At 37.1% G+C, this 21,210-nt stretch overlaps 1 protein-coding gene across 1 annotated transcript in view; it reads left to right on the plus strand.

The window, feature by feature from the left end:
• Positions 1–21,210, plus strand: part of LOC134529374 (fibulin-1-like) — a 539,830-nt gene that overhangs the window by 234,376 nt on the left and 284,244 nt on the right. Inside the window, exon 13 of the mRNA XM_063363371.1 lies at positions 8,564–8,692. Within this exon, the coding sequence (XP_063219441.1) occupies positions 8,564–8,692 (129 nt within the window). The remainder of the gene's footprint in view (positions 1–8,563; positions 8,693–21,210) is intronic.

Consider the following 21,210-nt stretch of genomic DNA (forward strand, 5'->3'; position numbering starts at 1 on the left):
ATTGATTCGATCCGCCCCATTCCTTGGTTCGATCCCTGAATGATGCAAAACATTTAATTTTATATAAAAAATAATAATTTCAATAAACCATGTTCAAAATTCTTAAAGAGACTTTAAATCCTCTACTACCATCATCCTATCAGACATAAAGACCACCATATTGGAAATTCGTAATTGTAATGCTAGAGATTCGGGAAAAAGTTCAAAATTCATTAATAAATTTGTAATCTATATACTGATTGATTAGATCGACTAAGGTCCTTGGTTCGATCCCTGGACGATACAAAATAACTTTAATTTTAAAAAAGTATCAGAAAAGTGTTAGGTTCGAGAAATAAAACACCTCAAAGTCTTTTAAAAACATAATATTTATTACACAATTTCTATCCTACTACAGAATCACTAGCTAAAGCCAGCAATCTTATAAACATTTAGCCCTGCATAGACGTGCAACGACTACTTCTTAGCTCCAAATGGCTCCAAATGCTCCAAACGGCCTTCAAATGGCTCCAACAGCTCCATAAACCTCCAAATGCTTGACAGCTCCAAATGGCTCCAAATGCTTCAAAAGGCTCCAAATGCTCCAACAGCTCCAAAAAAAAGGCTCCAAATGCTCCAAACGGCCTCCAAATGCTTAACACAGCTCCAAATGGCTCCAAATGCTCCAAACGGCTCCAAATGCTCCAAATGTCTCCAAAAGGCTCTAAATGCTCCAAACGGCTCCAAATGCTCCAAATGTCTCCAAAAGGCTCCAAATGCTTCAAAAGGCTCCAAATTCTCCAACAGCTCCAAAAAAAGGCTCCAAATGCTTGACAGCTCCAAATGCTCTAAACGGCTCCAAATGCTCCAAATGTCTCCAAAAGGCTCCAAATGCTTCAAAAGGCTCCAAATGCTCCAAACGGCCTCCAAATGCTTGACAGCTCCAAATGCTCCAAATGGCTCCAACAGCTCCAAAAGACTCCAAATGCTTCAAAAGGCTCCAATTGTTCCAAGAGCTCCATCTTCAATTGGTTCCAACTGATTCCAATTACTTTTCTTATCGAACTTGGCATGATTACTAACATGTCTTTATTAGTATACATTTTGACTGGCAGTGGTAACGTATTTTGCACCTTTAAGTTATAAGTTTTATTTAGAAATCAGATTTCGATAAATGGTAGATACCATTTGAAAAGAAAATATATTAATTTATCTTCAAGTTTATACACATACATTTAATTTAAGCCATTATTGTATGTAGCCAGCTTCCCTCAGTTCTTTGAGTATGAAGGATATTTCTTTAATGTTCGAATAGTTTCCTGCACAAAGCGATCCATGTAGTAGTCGTAGCCTGTCAACCAATATGTTAGGATCTTCCCATGAGGTATAATCAATCTCTTCTGCTGCGTTTATCATCCTTGCATGTTTATAATAAATATTATTATCTCTGGTGTCTTTCGTTAACACAAACCTCAAGGTCACTTTCGTCATCGTGCCAGTGATTATCACAAGCTTGATCAGGATAATTTATTTTATTACGACGTTTCCATCGTTTTGGTCTCAAACCACCATCACAGTCTTCGCTCTTGCATGCTTTTGGTGCTCCAGCACAGTACTCAATCATGTCAGCCTTAGATGTGTCAGCACAGTCTTCGTTCATGCCAGCTTCTGATGTGTCACCACAGTCTTCAATCATGTCAGCACCACAAACTTGATCAGGATAATTTATTTTATTACGTCGTTTCCATCGTTTTGGTCTCAGACCGCCATCACAGTCTTCGATCTTGCCTGCTTTAGGTGCTTCAGTACAGTACTCAATCATGTCAGCCTCAGATGTGTCACCACAATCTTCAATCATGCCCGCTTCAGATGATTCATCAAAGTCTTCGACCTTGTAAGCTTCAGATGGTTCTCCATCTTTCTCATTTTCATGGAGACGACTAGATATTGGAGTAAATATATTTTCATTTCTAATGTGGTTACAACTTCCTTCGTTTGTTTTAAATTTTAAATTATTATCTTGATCTAGATCAGTAATTTTAGCATTAGCTTTTTCGCCTTCGTTCCTCTTCCGCGATGTTGTAGCCCAGTCTTCGTTATCTTTATTCATCTTAATTGTACAGGTCTTGTAATGTCTATCCAAGTAATATCTTCTACCAAAGGATTTCTGACACTGACTGCAATGAAATTGTTTTTGACAAGGACCCAAATTACACTCGCTTCTCTCATGTCGTTTAGCATTCTTTCTCAAGGTAAACACCTTGCTACAGTATCTACAGTGATGACGTTTCGATACAGCAACAAATCCCGTTTCAGGATTCATATTAGTTACTGAGACTAATGCCAGATGCAAACTAAGAGTTTTAAATTAGATATATTACTTAAATATAATTTTTTAATTATTTCATCAGCGAGAATTAATTTATCTCATTCAAAGGTACTTGTTGCAAGTAGTTCATCTTTTTAACATCAGATGTCACCACATGTTACTTGCAGGTAAATAATATTTAGTTCTTTTATGCGGAATGCGGGATGCTCACTAACGATCGCAATAGAACGATGGCTTCGCTAGACTCCAAGGAGAAGGAAGTTCTTCCATCCTGTTAGTGCTTCTTAGATTTCTCAGAGATTATTTGACTGAGTAATGATATTTTTTTTTTAATTTCCACCTGATAAAAATATTGCAAGTGATGATTAAGTAGCATAAGTTCACTAATTATATGCAACCTTGAATAAAAAATGACATGCTTCATTAAGTAAAAAAATCCTTCATGCAGAGATAAATTCCTCATCAGTAACCAGAAGCACTCGGAGAAAACCATCAGATGTCTAGTCAGGAATAATCAGAAGCACCCAGAGAAAACCATCAAAATATTGTCAAGAATAATCAGGAGCACACGGAGAAATCCACCATAATACTGTCAAGAATAAACGGGAGCACACGGAGAAAACCGCCTTAATATTGACAAGAATAATCGGAAGCACACGGAGAAAAGCACCACAAGTTTTCTTTGATATCATAAAATTTCAGGAAAAAATAATAATAAAAAATAAAAATAAATTAATAAAAAATTTAAAAAATAAAATAAAAAAATACATAAAATTCTGGCTTGTACTAGAACTATATCTTTGATCAACAATGAGAAGTTCACAAGCTAGCAGAATCTGTTTATGTATTTTTTATTTTATTTTTTAAATTTTTTATTAATTTATTTTTATTTTTTATTATTTTTTTTTCCTGAAATTTTATGATATCAAAGAAAACTTGTGGTGGTTTTCTCCGTGTGCTTCCGATTATTCTTGTCAATATTAAGGCGGTTTTCTCCGTGTGATCCCGTTTATTCTTGACAGTATTATGGTGGATTTCTCCGTGTGCTCCTGATTATTCTTGACAATATTTTGATGGTTTTCTCTGGGTGCTTCTGATTATTCCTGACTAGACATCTGATGGTTTTCTCCGAGTGCTTCTGGTTACTGATGAGGAATTTATCTCTGCATGAAGGATTTTTTTACTTAATGAAGCATGTCATTTTTTATTCAAGGTTGCATATAATTAGTGAACTTATGCTACTTAATCATCACTTGCAATATTTTTATCAGGTGGAAATTAAAAAAAAAAAATATCATTACTCAGTCAAATAATCTCTGAGAAATCTAAGAAGCACTAACAGGATGGAAGAACTTCCTTCTCCTTGGAGTCTAGCGAAGCCATCGTTCTATTGCGATCGTTAGTGAGCATCCCGCATTCCGCATAAAAGAACTAAATATTATTTACCTGCAAGTAACATGTGGTGACATCTGATGTTGAAAAGCAGAACTACTTGCAACAAGTACCTTTGAACGAGATAAATTATTTTCTCGCTGATGAAATAATTAAAAAATTATATTTAAGTAATATATCTAATTTAAAACTCTTAGTTTGCATCTGGCATTAGTCTCAGTAACTAATATGAATCCTGAAACGGGATTTGTTGCTGTATCGAAACGTCATCACTGTAGATACTGTAGCAAGGTGTTTACCTTGAGAAAGAATGCTAAACGACATGAGAGAAGCGAGTGTAATTTGGGTCCTTGTCAAAAACAATTTCATTGCAGTCAGTGTCAGAAATCCTTTGGTAGAAGATATTACTTGGATAGACATTACAAGACCTGTACAATTAAGATGAATAAAGATAACGAAGACTGGGCTACAACATCGCGGAAGAGGAACGAAGGCGAAAAAGCTAATGCTAAAATTACTGATCTAGATCAAGATAATAATTTAAAATTTAAAACAAACGAAGGAAGTTGTAACCACATTAGAAATGAAAATATATTTACTCCAATATCTAGTCGTCTCCATGAAAATGAGAAAGATGGAGAACCATCTGAAGCTTACAAGGTCGAAGACTTTGATGAATCATCTGAAGCGGGCATGATTGAAGATTGTGGTGACACATCTGAGGCTGACATGATTGAGTACTGTACTGAAGCACCTAAAGCAGGCAAGATCGAAGACTGTGATGGTGGTCTGAGACCAAAACGATGGAAACGACGTAATAAAATAAATTATCCTGATCAAGTTTGTGGTGCTGACATGATTGAAGACTGTGGTGACACATCAGAAGCTGGCATGAACGAAGACTGTGCTGACACATCTAAGGCTGACATGATTGAGTACTGTGCTGAAGCACCAAAAGCATGCAAGAGCGAAGACTGTGATGGTGGTTTGAGACCAAAACGATGGAAACGTCGTAATAAAATAAATTATCCTGATCAAGCTTGTGATAATCACTGGCACGATGACGAAAGTGACCTTGAGGTTTGTGTTAAAACGAAAGACACCAGAGATAATAATATTTATTATAAACATGCAAGGATGATGAACGCAGCAGAAGAGATTGATTATACCTCATGGGAAGATCCTAACATATTGGTTGACAGGCTACGACTACTACATGGATCGCTTTGTGCAGGAAACTATTCGAACATTAAAGAAATATCCTTCATACTCAAAGAACTGAGGGAAGCTGGCTACATACAATAATGGCTTAAATTAAATGTATGTGTATAAACTTGAAGATAAATTAATATATTTTCTTTTCAAATGGTATCTACCATTTATCGAAATCTGATTTCTAAATAAAACTTATAACTTAAAGGTGCAAAATACGTTACCACTGCCAGTCAAAATGTATACTAATAAAGACATGTTAGTAATCATGCCAAGTTCGATAAGAAAAGTAATTGGAATCAGTTGGAACCAATTGAAGATGGAGCTCTTGGAACAATTGGAGCCTTTTGAAGCATTTGGAGTCTTTTGGAGCTGTTGGAGCCATTTGGAGCATTTGGAGCTGTCAAGCATTTGGAGGCCGTTTGGAGCATTTGGAGCCTTTTGAAGCATTTGGAGCCTTTTGGAGACATTTGGAGCATTTGGAGCCGTTTGGAGCATTTGGAGCTGTCAAGCATTTGGAGCCTTTTTTTTTGGAGCTGTTGGAGCATTTGGAGCCTTTTGAAGCATTTGGAGCCTTTTGGAGACATTTGGAGCCGTTTGGAGCATTTGGAGTCTTTTGGAGACATTTGGAGCATTTGGAGCCGTTTGGAGCATTTGGAGCCATTTGGAGCTGTGTTAAGCATTTGGAGGCCGTTTGGAGCATTTGGAGCCTTTTTTTGGAGCTGTTGGAGCATTTGGAGCCTTTTGAAGCATTTGGAGCCATTTGGAGCTGTCAAGCATTTGGAGGTTTATGGAGCTGTTGGAGCCATTTGAAGGCCGTTTGGAGCATTTGGAGCCATTTGGAGCTAAGAAGTAGTCGTTGCACGTCTATGCAGGGCTAAATGTTTATAAGATTGCTGGCTTTCGCAAGTGATTCTGTAGTAGGATAGAAATTGTGTAATAAATATTATGTTTTTAAAAGACTTTGAGGTGTTTTATTTCTCGAACCTAACACTTTTCTGATACTTTTTTAAAATTAAAGTTATTTTGTATCGTCCAGGGATCGAACCAAGGACCTTAGTCGATCTAATCAATCAGTATATAGATTACAAATTTATTAATGAATTTTGAACTTTTTCCCGAATCTCTAGCATTACAATTACGAATTTCCAATATGGTGGTCTTTATGTCTGATAGGTTGATGGTAGTAGAGGATTTAAAGTCTATTTAAGAATTTTGAACATGGTTTATTGAAATTATTATTTTTTATATAAAATTAAATGTTTTGCATCATTCAGGGATCGAACCAAGGAATGGGGCGGATCGAATCAATATGTAAGTTAATGAGTGATTTATTTAATGAATTTTGGATTTTTACCCGCTTTTCTAGCTATATTATTACATGATTTAAAGATGGCGGCCGAATTTCGAGATGGTGGGGGCACCTCGGTAATAAATGATTACTGCACTGTAGCGGGTTAGAATAAAATTATCCAGATGGAAATGTACTCCATAATACAAGTACACACACAAGATGGTGTACTCCGGCAGGTGGTAGCTCCTGGTAGCATGTACTGAACATAAAATGTCGGATCCATGATGGTCGACAAGGACAAAGTCAAATTTCAAGGACAAAGTCAAATTTCAATGTCAAGGTCAAATTTTAAGGTCAAGGTCAAATTTCAAGGTCGAGGTCAAAGTTCAAGTTCAAGGTAAAATTTCAAGGTCAAGGTCAAATTTCAAGGTCAAGGTCAAATTTCAAGGTCAAGGTCAAAGTTCATGGTCAAGGTCAAATTTCAAGGTCAAGGCCAAAGTTCAATGTCAAGGACAAAGGTGTGGTGACTAGATAATTATACCAACATGGTATCAGCACACTCTAGCGGACGAAAACAATATGGTGACCTCCAGCGGGTGATTTCAAGATGGCGGCCGTCACGAAAAAGTGCAACGGTGGTTTTAAGGATTTTTTATTATTTAATTCGATTAGTTAATTTTTTTAATGATTTTTAAACTTTTTCCCGAATCTCTAGCATAAAAATTACGGATTTTCAAGATGGCGGCCATAACGATAATTGCAACACATATATAATCCAAGATGGCGACCGTTACGATAACTGCAACAGTGGTTTTTAAGATTTTTATTATTTATTCGATTATTTAATTTTTTAATGATTTTTAAAATTTTTCCCGATTTCCTAACATAAAAATTGCGGATTTTCAAGATGGCGGACGTAACGAAAATTGCAACGGTGACGTCATAATTCAAAATGGCGGAAAACAAAATGGCGGAAAACAAAATGGCGGAAAGTTCGAGAAAAAAATTACGTCATCCAAGATGGTGGATCCAAGATGGCGGATCCAAAATGGCCGCCGTGATCTACTTGTCCCGTTACGTTATGTCCCGTTACGCTGTGTCCCGTTACGCTCGTCCAAGATGGCCGCCGTGACGTCACAATCCAAGATGGTTGACCGACAATCACATCCACGCGCCGGCGCCAGCCGCAGAAAATACTATCCTATACTGCTGGAAAGCTATATCCGTTCGATGACAAAGTGAAGAAGTGTGCATTCAAGACGTCGGCTGCAGTAATTTACAGTTGTAACGATGTGAAGCAAACTGTTAACCATGTGTGTCCAGAAACTCTGTCACGAAGAGGATAACTATGTCAGTAAAGGTTCTGGCTGGTCTCTGTCTAGTATAAACCGGTTGGAGCTAAGAATTAGTCATTTCACGCCTATGCAGACCTAAATGATTATATGATCGCTAACTTTCGCAAGTGTTCCTGTAGTACAATAGAAATTAAGTAATAAATTTTATGTTTGTAAAGGAACTTGTGGTGTTTTATTTTCGAACCTGTCATTTTTGAGGTATTTTTATATAAAATTTTTTTTTGTATGGCCCAGGGATCGAACCAAGTTTCGAATCAATCATTACTTTAATGAGTGAAATTTTTGATGAACTTTGAATTTTTTCCTGAATCTCTAGCTAAATAATTACACTATTCCAAGATGGCACCCAAATTTCTAGAAGGCGGGCACCTCAGTAATAATAAATGATTATTGCAGTTTATCGGGTTAGAATTAAACTAGCATGATGGTAATGTACTCTATAAGACGAGTACACACACAAGATGGTGTCCACCAGCAGACGAAAACATGATGGTGGCAATGTCCTCTAGCAGGTGGTGACTCCTGGAAGTGTATACTGAACAAAAATGTCGGATCCATGATGGTCGTCAAGGTCCAAGTCAAATTTCAAGGTCAAAGTTCAAGGTCAATGTCAAGGTCAAAGTTCAATGCTAACAGTCGAGGTCAAAGGTATGGTGAACAGAAAATTATGCTAACATGACATCAGCATAACGAAAAGTGCAACACTGAATGTTAGATGTTAAAGGTGGAATATCGAATAAAATAGTCAAATAACTGTTAGACCTTTTGCATGTTTTGTCACACTGTTTGTTACAATTATGAACCTGCGATGTGATGTTTCCTTGTGTACTTTATTTTTTTAATTATATCGCAAATGTATTATTGAATAACTGTATGTAGTTTTATCATTCAAATGTATTATTGAATATTATGTCTTATCTTTCAAGTGTATCATTGAAATGTGATGTATTACTTCTAGCGCACGTGCCTGTATGCAATCATTTTTCTATTTTTTCCCCACAGACATTGACGAGTGTTCAGAAGACGAGTCTCCCTGCAGCAGCAACGAGGAATGTGTAAACACTGTCGGATCCTACGTGTGCAACTGCAGGTTGGGCTTCAAGCTGGATTATATAACTCGTGCGTGCGTTGGTAAGTAATACTTTGTGGGTGCAATGGCATTTATGTATAAATACTCATAAAAACATAGGTTTAAATATAAGTTCTAAACAAGTGCTCTTGAGTCGCAGATAGTAGCGTGTCAGATATCAACATGATTTGGTTGGGAATATAAAAATTATTTAGCTAAAAATCCTAAAAAATTTAAAAATAAATTTTCTTTAAATAACCATATTTTCTCGAAAAATGTAATTTATTAAGGGAAATTATCATGTGTATAAACATATTTTCCCCCTCAGAAGCCAGCCGTTTCTTGGCGAAGCTTTTATTTTATGAGAAATATAAAAAAGCTTAGTCACTGAAACCTCTTGTGGGATTACAAATTTCAATTATTATTTTCCCAAAAAAATTGTGATATTGTAATGGGGTTCCTATTCTCCATCTAAAAAACAATGAATAAAATATACAAAGCAATAAAATTTATTTAAGGTTTTGTTGTTGTAGTCCGTAAGGTATAGAATATAATACGGAGTGTAAAAAAATGGCAGCCTCCTCAACATGAGGCCTAAGTTTGTTTATATGAAAAAAACACTTTAAGCGTTATCAACACACTCAACATATTATATTTAAACTTAACTTAAAACAGATAATAGGGTATTTACTTTACCATATATAAATAAATAGGTAGAAAAATGACTTTATCAAGAAGAGAGTTGTTACTGAAAGATCATAATTTAAAAAAAATTATAACACAATTTATAATTCTAGTTTAGTACCACGCACTTAAATGAACCACTTTATAAACATATATACATCAGTTATTTAAATAAAATATATTTTAACCTTCTGACTTAAAGAAAATTTAAATGCTCTTACAAATATTATTGAAACAACAGAACATAGCCACCATATTCTCGAAACATCTTTTGCTACAGGCACACAGACATTTTCCTCGACTCGAAACACGCCGTTATAGCGGGTCAGCAGGCAGAAAGCCTTCGCCATACTCGCGACGCGCTTGAATAAAAATTTACAGATCTTACATATCAGCGAAACTAGCTAAAATAACCCATAAAGTGCTGAGAAAATAAACTTACATTCCTGGAGCTACCGAGCCTCGTGGGCGCTCCCCCCACTACCAGCGACAGTAGCAGTTTAGCATTCGCCCGGCAGATTACAACACTTACCAGCCGAGTGCTCTATGCGCTCAGCGCTTTGCGGTGAAAACCACCTCAGCTGAGCCGAAACCATGGAAGTGGGGGGGGGGGGGGGGCGTCGTTTAGCCTAAAATCGTTTTGCCTAATCGTGTTTCCCCACCTTCGTTTTGCCTAAAATTCGTTTTGCCTAAAGTCATTTTGCCTAAAGTCATTTTGCTTAAAGTCATTTTGCCTAAAGTCATTTTGCCTAAAGTCGTTTTGCCTAAAGTCGTTTTGCCTAAAGTTAGTTTGCCGAAAGTCGTATTGCCTAAAACCATTTTGCCTAAAATCGTTTTGCCTAAAGTCGTTTTGCCTAAAGTTTCAGCACTTCGCTTTCTTTAACAGACAGTTAACTTGCCGAGCAGTCGTTTTGCCTAAAATCGTTTTGCCTAAAGTCATTTTGCCTAAAAGTATTTTAGTATTTTCTTGCTCCATATAGTGTGTGTAAATACATTCCAGCCACTTGTAACTCTATTCGTGGATTCTGGAACTACTACCGAAACATTGTGAGAGGTTCGACATTCTGCCACAAGAGTGGAGGGTGTTCAGTATCGCCTGCATCTTTCAAGGAGGAAGGGTAGTTCGTTTTCGAGACAACAGGTAGTGCGTCGCTCATCAAGTATCGCCTGCATCTTTCAAGGAAGAAGGGCAGTTCGTTTCCGAGACAAATAGATAGTGTGTCGCTCACCATTACTATATATCGTCGGTGGCTTCCTTCTTAAATATTTGAGCGCAGTTGTCCCATCTACGCAATGCATTCAATGTTGCGGAACGCACCACGCCTATACTAATTACTCGCAAACAATATCTGTAACAGTGGGGTATTATCACGCGATAAAAGACAAATGATAAATCTACTAATTTCATGTTGTACATTTTGACCACGAATTAAGTAAACTGAGTAACCAGGCTCTGAATATGCACTTTTTCGCCATTTTCACAATTTTTTTTCTATGTAAATATATTATACGTAAAATGTAAAACATGACAATTTTCACCTTTCGTGGAAAAAAATCGTATTACCAAAACATTTTTTTACGGGGACACGCGAATACGCTTAACTAGGGAAGGCCCTTACGTATAAAGTATTACTGTTTTTGAAGGAATATTATACACTCCTGCGCTATTATTTATAACTTAGGATAGATACTACGACAGTTTAAATATACTAAACCTGTTAATATTTTTGGAGTCCTAGAAGTATACTTCGTGGTTTAATGTTTACAGAGCAAAAATTTAAATTAAATTTCCTGTATGACTTATTTATATATCATTTCTATAGCTGAGTAATATGAAATAAATACTTTGAAATCAAAGGAAAGAAAGCGATATGGTTAGTGAACGAAACGTAAACTTGTTAAATAAAACATGTTGTTCGGCAACTTAACATTTCATGGAATTATTATTATTATTTTATATCCACCAGGAGTTGTTTGTGGTAATGTTTGTTGCCTTTGTATCGCTGTGACGACTTTACGTTTAACTTCCCCTTCTCAAGATACTGCAAGCCTATTACATTTTGGTTTAGTAATTTTTATGAACACAATCTGAAGACGAGTTTATAAATAACACAATCGTATACAATAAAGTTTACTTCTGCTATGTATGTTTGCTATAATCAATAAATTTTTATTGCGTTCGCAACTTGACTTCACGTAAGCTACTGACAAAACCTGATAGCCTATATTATATGTTATATTATATTATATATTATTTTATATATTATATTATACTATATATTATATTATATGTTTCAGAAACGGAATAGCCCTTATTAGGCTACTTTACTCTAAGAAAAGTAGTATAAACTAATATATCGTCTTTAGTCACGCCGGATATCTGTATGTATATTAATATTAAAAATATTTGTAAAATTATGATAATTTCTAGAAAATACGCCTACGTTTAACCAAATGCTATGCAGATCAATACCGGGTACTATGTTTTTTTACGTTAGGAAAGTGAGTGGAACCACCACTACTAGCACTACTACCTCTTGATTGCTGGATGCAATATAATTCGAAATAATGCTTTGTTATAGCACTTTAGAGATTTTTAATCGCGTTTTTCAGGCACTTTTGATAATTTAAAGTCCAAATAAGGTTAGAATAATGGTAATTAATAATATTTCTTTTGTGTTAGAAGTAAATTCACAGTAATTTTAGTAGGTACACATTTTCTGAATTCAACTCTCGAATTTTCAATGTAAACGAATACGGCGAAACACCTAACTTCATCCACATCCCGCTAGGATCGCTGGTCAAAGTAGTTTCCGCTACTCTTGCCGAATTTTCGGTATTGCTCTGTGTTGCATTTGGTTTACCTCATTCGGCAATGAAACGTATGATTTTATGATATGTAGTTTTTCATGATTTATGACGTAATTTCACATGATTTTTTATTTTTAATTTAGTCGGAAAATTTTTTTACGTCTGTAATTTGTTTACTCTATGTGATTTAAGTATGCCTGGGTTCCAGGTACTAAGAAATTTAAAGTAATGATGTACTTTTACAGTATTTTTTTATTAAATAATTTTTTCCATGCAATCCCTGTTTTCACACCTTTACAATGATAGCGTAGTACGCCACCTTGGTTGTAATATGGAGCGAAATAAGTAGGCCGCGTAGCGCGACGCCTGAAGCATTTTATTGTGAAATTGAAGTTATTTGAGTACCTACTAGGAATGCGTATCGTCCCAGAACAGTTTTCAGAGATGTGAAGCTACATTGTGTAGTAAAAGAAAGTAGTTTTGAAATGGTAATCCATAAATTTATATTAAGAGAATAGATGTGGTTAACCACTTTTAATTATTGTAGTTAGCTTTGTTTAAGCGAGCCTGCCTAAAGAGAATCTACGGTGATTTTTTTAAGAGAATTTAATTTCGGTTTATATCGGATTCATAATTGAGAATATTTTCCAATTAATGAGAGGAGGTTGTATTTGTTTTGCTATAATATTGACGAACTTACAAAGTCACAAAAGCTCTGATAGTTATGAGAAGAATTAATTGCTTTAACCTAGCCCCGGAGCAATATTATAGTCGACTTTATTTTTATTTAAAAACCTGATATGTTTATATTACTTCTATAATTACGTCACAGAGATTTTTAATTAGGTTAGTTGCTATAATACCTGTAAACCTGTGCTATTCGTTTTCTCTCCGATACATTAAAAACATTGTAATAAATTAATTGCCATTATATTTTATTTATTATTACTGTAAATGGGAGATTTGGTCTTTTCCTTTTAGTATAGCCGTGCGAAGCCGGGTCGGTCAGCTAGTAATATAATAATATAATTAGGTGGAGGTGGAGGTGTTTCGAGTACTATGGCACTGGTTCCCATTTTGAGAAGTCAATGTGTTTCTTGAATAGTTAAAACTAAACGAAAGACAAAATTTTTACCGTCTGTTAATAAAAGTACATATATAGTTTTTTAAATATGATAAAGAACCACTGAACTTCTTTCAACAGAGCCATACGCCAGCGACCGTATGTTACTGCGACGCCATTCAGATTTCACTCTAAATTTCTTTTGAACTTTTGAGGCTAAGTTACAATGGAAACTACGTGGTTTTAGTTTTTTTTCATTTCGACACATTTGTGACTCTGAGTTCTAATATATTTTCTTATATTGTATAAAACACTACATATTATATCTTGAACAGTGAAAAAATATGTTGTGATTATTATTTTCCTGTTTATATATTATCGCTGTTACATCTCTTTACATTTTGGTTTAAAATAGGAAAAAATATATTAGAACTCCGAGTCACAAAAGTGTCAAACATGTTATGGTATTTTCACTCCATCACCTCTTATAAGGACCTCACGAAAATACATAACATTATCTTTTTACTATACTATATGGACCTTTGAAAAACGCGGAACTGTCATATAGGAGATGCAAACTTTTAGATATTGCCGAGCACTTATTTTTAATTTTGCATGGCAACGCTTAAAACAAACATTAAATTACGAAGCAATTAGACTTACCAAATCTTTAAGTACTTCATGTTGCACATATGTATTTCCACCAAGCACCCTTCTTACAAAAATTGAAGACACTAATATTAACGTAAGAATATTGTTTTGATATTTTCAATATTATCTCCAACATGTCCAAAGTAATACCTTCATCGTTGTCCGCATCACTATTTTATTACATGCTCTACTTAGTTTAAATACTAACAAGTGAAATGTTTAATATTTCTAGGAACGAACCGTGTTCTGGTGTAAACACGCATATTGAAATACAGCTTTCATTTTAATTCATATTATAATTTATTTGTTTAAAGCCAGCCTATGCCGCTTTAAAATTATAAAAAGTTACAAATTATTCTTAAATAAATTAGATAAGATAAAAATGTGATCTAAAAATTCAGACACCAGTTTATTTGCTAGGCTGAAAGCTATTTTATCTTGCAGAATATATTGAAGTTGTAACATCTTCAGAATTACTTGTTCACAATGAAATGCATAGGCCTACTTTTGTTTCAGAAAGGGAGTTTAAAAGCTTGGGAGGTAAGTAACTCGATTAAAATTTGACGTTGTGGCCCACTCAAGATTCGGGATAAGCATTTAGCGTTGTAGTTAATATAGACTTCAGCGTTGTGGTCAGTTAAGGATTGGCCGTTGAGGACAATAAATTCATGATTCGGCATTGGGGTCACTTCATTATTCGGTGTTGAGGTCACTATGATTCGGTGTTGAGGTCACTTCGTGATTCGACGTTGATATCATTTCGTGATTTGGCGTTGTGGACAATTAGTCATTCGGCATTGTTTTTGATTACGGTACAACTACGTTTTATGATTACATGTTTCTAAACCTTATAAAACATTTTATGTTATTTAATTATTAACTACCATAATATAGTTTTACAATTAAACAGTAATTATTAATTAATCCATGGTCCCCTTGTACTGGCACTAGGAGTTGAACAGTGAACCCTGCTAGCGAACCATGGGCACTATAAAGCTATAGTAAAACGAAAATAATAATACTTAAATATACGATGGCTGAGTACCCATCAGTTGTTTGGTAGAAATACGCTTGAAGGATTGTTATTTTGAAAATAAAAGTGTCTTTCTTAAATCAAAACGTAAATGTCGAATACCATATAACTAATTGCATGCCTGATTTGACGCGAATCGATTAATTAATGTTAAAAACTAGAAACCCGCCCCGGCTTCGCACGGGTAGCAGATCACATATGCCTACATAAACGGACGTTACGATCCTGATCCGGAAAGGAATATGCATGCCAAATTTCAAGTCAATCGGACGTATAGTTTCAGAGATCTCGTGATGAGTCTGTGGTATTTCGCTTATATAGATTATGGCATAGTCTTAATTTTTGAGACGAATAATGATTACAAAATAAGACGAAAATAATGCATTGGTGTCACAATTAAAGGTGGTTTAACGTAGATAAATAAACGAAATATTATAGTTGGCAGAAAAGTTTAATATAATTGCCTCATATTCTGAAAACTTATAGTGTTGTATTTTGTTGCATTACTTGACTACCAAATTTATCACAAGTAGGCTGTGGTGTTCTCATGTTATGAAGAAAAAGTTTTATATTTTATGTTTCAGTATCTTAAAAGTTAGTGAATTAATAAATTTACGTAAATAACAATTTCGTTCTAGCACAGTGGACTGGTTGTTAAAATGTGTAAAACATTTCAGGAGATTTGATATTAGCCACATCATTTAAAATAGTTCAATTTTGAAAAAAAGAAACTGCATTATCTTCTTGTTTCTCATAAAGTTATCTCTTCTGTATTATATTTATTTGAAAACTAAATTTGCTGCGAGTATGGCGTATAGCTCCCAAGAAATTAAGTAGGTTCAATTTGTGTAATGGTTCCTGCGATATTATATATGCAGCAACCAAAAAGCTGAATAAACAAATACGTATTACTGAAAATGTTTCTAATAAAAATATTTTGGAGCCAAACACTTACTTTGGACTGGTTAGGACAAGTTGGTCATTCGAGATAGCTACCTATCCGGATTTCAGTAATGGGGAAACTAACGCCTTTAAAAATTCTGAACTATGCCTAACCGGAATAAGTTCCCTATATGGATATTTACATCAGTACAATAAAATTCAGACGCCAGGAAAGGACAGCTATCCGATTTGTAAAGGTCACTAATTTAGAGTTTCGTGACTCGGTGCCAAATTAAAATAGCCAAGTAGGACACTTATCTGGATGATAACTCACCCGCCACAGTTTTCGAGAAATTATTCGCTTTGCTCACATATTGTATTAGGTTATTGCAGATTGTGCCATGTATAAAAAAAGGCGAGCTTTTGGTTAACCATAAGAGTAGATGTATTTGGTTCGTTCTGTGGCAGGAACGGAGGGAGGGGGATCTGGGGATCCGCGGCAGCCACCTTAAGGCTTCGCTTCATCAGCCATGTTGGATTACGTCACTTCCGACGGCCATGCACGCACGAAAAAGTGTCCCGTTACGTTCATCAGCCATGTACGCACAAAAAATGTCCCGTTACGAGTAGATGGAAAATGCCGATTCAAGGACAGGCGCAGGAGCCAGGAGCCGGCGGCAATCTTGGATGACGTCATCGGTGGCCATCTTGGATAACGTCATCTAATCCGTATGCTAATCCATGCTAATCCATGTGCTAATCTAATCTAATCCATGCCAATCTATGCTAATCTATGCCAATCTATGCTAATCCGTATGCCAATCTATGCTAATCTATGCTAATCCGCATGCCAATCTATGCTAATCCATGCCAATACATGCTAATCCGTATACCAATCTATGCTAATCCATATGTTAATCCATGCTAATCCATTCGCCATTTTGTATTTCTAGAAATTTCCACCAACTTTAAATCGTGACGTCATCGTTGCACTTTTCGTCATGGCCGCCATCTTGGATTCGAATTTTTTTTTCGAACTTCAACTTTTCGAAATTCGATTTAATCATCAGCCGCCATCTTGTTTCGTCTGCTGCTGGCAGCCATCTTGTTTCGTCTGCTGGAGGCCGCCATCTTGTTTTCGTCTGCTGGAGGCAGACATCTTGTTACGTCATATAGTTCTGTTGGTCGCCACCGGGTAGCAGCAGGGATTATTTTATTTTTTTCTTTAACTAAAATATTTTCAATTCCGAGGCTGGGATTCGATCCATGGGACGTGAAAATGTCCAGGATATCGAGGTTAGACGGCAAGTTTATGATAAATGGGGGGGAGGGTGTTTTTGCCTTCCTTAATGCATACCTAAGGCGCCACATTTAAAATTAAAATATTATACAGCCGCCATCTTTAATTCCAGCTCAGACTACCAGATGGCGCTAAATTCAAAAATTAGTTGCCATAGGCGCCGCCATCTTGGTTCTCAAGTTGGCTGGTAGATGTCGCTAGTAACGCGCACCAAATTCAAAATTTAGTTGCCAGAGGCGCCGCCATCTTGGTTCTCAAGTTAGCTGGTAGATGTCGCTAGTATCGTGCGCCAAATTCAAAAATTAGTTGCCAGAGGCGCCGCCATCTTGGTTCTCAAGTTGGCTGGTAGATGTCGCTAGTTTCGCGCGCCAAATTCAAAAATTAGTTGTCAGAGGCGCCGCCATCTTGGTTCTCAAGTTGGCTGGTAGATGGCACCACCGTCGCCATATTTCAGTTCATATAATCGATACCAGATGACGCCACCGTCACCATCTTTAGTTCGTATTGTTGCTACCAGAGTGTGACATCATCGCCATCTTTAATTCTTAAAGTTACCGCCGGAGCGCGCCACCGTCGCCATCTTTAATTCTTAAAGTTACTGCCGGATGGCGCCAAGTGTTATGTAGTCAGTCGAGACAGGTCGGGAACGAGTCGAGACAAGTCTAGACAGAGTAAGTCTAGACAGTCGAGACAAGTCGGGAGACAAGACAAGACAAGTCGGTAGCCTGTATTCACCAAGTTCTCCTTTGCCGTCACTACCACCCGGGTATCTGACGAGTCCTAATTAATATACTCGTACACATCCTACCTCTATGACTTCTACAAACAGACTGATTGTCTGCGTATAATTACATTTTGCCATTCTTTAAAACATTTATAAGTATCAGTACCTTGGGGGGATATAGGTCATAACAATTAAAAAATAATAAGTAATATGTAGGTAAAATCTTATTTATTAAATTAAGAACATAAACTGAAACAGAAAATATACAACAAAAACAGAAACTAGGTATACAACAAAAACTGAAACAATACAACAAAATGAAAACTATAAAAAAGGAAACTATACAACGAATGGAAACAACAACCAAACTGCCCAACTATTTACAACAAAAACTATTTACAAAAAAATATTATTCATCGCCTCCGATATAGCCGTGGGGGACCGTGCGGATACCATCTTCACAGATTAAACGTATGTCGTCCTCCCATGTTATGGCTAGGTTATTGCTGTATTCGCTGTACAGCACATGCTCTCTCGACCGTAAGGCTCTAACACCTACCCTCCTTGTGTGGTGGTCTTGCAGGGCATCCAGGTAATCACCGAATGTGATGTGGTTTTTGACCACACAACGCTGGATGCCCTTAGCCTTCTTCTCGACCTTGCCACCGCACCTGTATGCATAGAGTTTGGCCCGCAGACTGACAAACTCGCTCATTACTTCTCCCCCACATTCATCTTTGAATTTGCCAACAACTTTCTTGTTGATGGGGAAGAAGCATGGGTGGTCAGGAGTGTAGCAGCTGGTGTCGAATTCAGACATGAACTTAGGGTCGGCTCTTAGATCATGGTAGAAGTCCTGTGTCTGAATCTCATACACAAAGCTGTCTGTATCCATATATGCCAGATGAATATTTTCCTGATATTTCGGTTTCATAGTATTATAGTGGAAGTCGTACATGAGTGTTTTTGATATATCAAGTACTGCGAGTGTGGCATAGATCGGCTTGTCGAAAACGATGGTCTCATGGTTCAGGTGGACAAGACTCAAGTTTGGCTCATACATCGTCCGGTCCTTGAAGGACGGACGGCACACCAACTTCTTAAATCTCTTCTCAGAGCACACCAACTCCATTTTGAGCCTCCGCCTCTTGTTTTCCATCAGTTTACCAAATGTCGAGTTCACAGCGAGCTTGAAGAACTCCTTCTCGAACTCGTTGGCTGCTGCTTTGCGCTTGTTGGTGTTCAGCCGAATATAGGGCTCCAACCATGTCGACTGCTCAAACTGAAGAACTTTATGTATTCTTATGATTTTTAGACCATGCGATACTGCTTGTTGTAGGTTTTTGTAGTGAACGATGTAGTGCTCTTTATTTTCCAGCGTTGTCATCAGCTTTGATTGCTTTGAGCCGGGCGGACACTGATTTACGGGAAGAAATGGCAGGTCTTTGTGACTTTCGTGGAGTTCGAGAGGGTACTCCACATCACACTCGATAATGTAGCCTGTGGGTGAATTTTCCGGAATAGACATGACATCAATTGATGTGTCTGTCCATTGGAAATGACGAATGGGGTGCGACAGAGACATCGCCCACCCGTACAAGTTGTTTGCATCAATGTTCTCCAGGAATGTGGATGGCTTGGAAGCATCATGTGTTTCTGGTACGTAGGCATTATTGGCTACGCAATGACGTTTAATGCTTTGCGCTACACCACCGCGAATACCAGCCTCCACAAACATATACATGTCGTAATCTGTGAGTAGCTCTAGCTGTACACCTGTGGTTCGAAGCATCGCGTCGAAAGTGAACCCAGGACAAGAAATGTAGTGAGACGGATCTAAACTATATGTTTCCAAGCAAAGACTGCGGAAATTCTCGAATACGTCCGCCAAAATCAGAACATCCGTCTTTAGGTACAAGTCAGCGTACTCCCCTAAGGTAGCACACTGAAACTTGTCCCAGACATTTTGTGCGTGAGCGTAATCTGCCTCGGAAATACCAGAATCAGTCAGAATATTAAAGAACTCATCGATGGATGGAAGACTAGTATCGTCTAGTCGAGCAAAAGACTCAACGAAGTCGTAGGGGAAGACTCCCTTGCGGGTAACCAACTCCAACTAATCAGGAGCGAAAAACTCAGCAGTACTTATAAACTTGTCTGCAGGCAGAGACCCCGACTCATAAAACGGAACGTATCGACAAACTGAATGCTGAACTTATCATGTAACTTCTTGGAAAAAGTTATCAGCTTCTCCTCTGAATTCGGAATGATGAAGATGTCTTTACTATCATACCCCAACTTCCTGATAATGAAGTTCTGATCGTATGCCAGGTTGTGGAAGAACACAATCATCTTTTTTGGTCTGCGCCTGAGAAGGTTGCAGTCATTACATGCAGGCCCAATAAATTCGCCGGTGAAGTGATTGCAGTCACGAACTTTCTTTACAGCCCCTCCAAACTTTCCCCCACAGTAGCAACAACACTTTGCTTGCAGAAAAGCAGTGTTTTGTGCATGTGTGAGCGGAGTCATAGTAACAGATGTAGAAAATATTTTCTGCACATCATGTCCAATCTCTACAATGCGGGATATGAATTTATCTTCTGCGTCACACCTCCTGTATATTTTAGGCTGTGAAGGAAGTGAAGAAGTGTGGTGTGCAGGATAACGGAGTTATCTGCTTTCGCGTAAATGCAGTAGCTGTATGCCTTATGCTTTTGGTACTGCAGTGTGTATGCTTCATCAGGATTCGGGTGACACGTATGGATTTTCTCCAGAATAGCGGGCTTGTGCTAGAACTCTCATGTTGCTTAAGCAAAGAGTTCACAAGCGGTCTTGTGCTAGAACTCTCATGTTGCTTAAGCAAAGAGTTCACAAGCGGGCTTGTGCTAGAACTCTCATGTTGCTTAAGCAAAGAGTTCACAAGCGGGCTTGTGCTAGATCTCTCATGTTGTTTAAGCAAAGAGTTCACAAGCTGGCTTGTGCTAGAACTCTCATGTTGCCTAAGCAGGATTTAATTTGGACTTTTTTAAAAAAATTGCTAATTTATGATGTTCATAAACGACATCTTCTCCCTGATGGTTTCCTCTGAGTGCTTCTATTTTATTTTTATTAGGTGGAATTTAAAAAAAAATATCATTATTCAGTCAAATAATTGTATACCCTGAGAAATCTGAGAAACACTAACTGGAAGAACAAACTTTCTTCTCCTTGGAGTCTAGCGAAGCCATCCCTCTATTGCGATCGTTAGTGAGAATCCAGCATCCCGCATGAAAAAAAAAATATATTCACCTGCAAGCAATATGTGGTGTCATCTGTTGTTGAAAAGCAGAACTACTTATAAAATTCAGGGATTAGCTGTCAGAGCTTCAGTGTGTTCTTAGAGTTTGAGTGAGTTAGTTCGTGTGTGAGTTTCGCTGCTACCACGATTCCTAC

Source organism: Bacillus rossius, chromosome 2 (genome assembly GCF_032445375.1).
Source record: "Bacillus rossius redtenbacheri isolate Brsri chromosome 2, Brsri_v3, whole genome shotgun sequence".
Classification (NCBI taxonomy): domain Eukaryota; kingdom Metazoa; phylum Arthropoda; class Insecta; order Phasmatodea; family Bacillidae; genus Bacillus; species Bacillus rossius.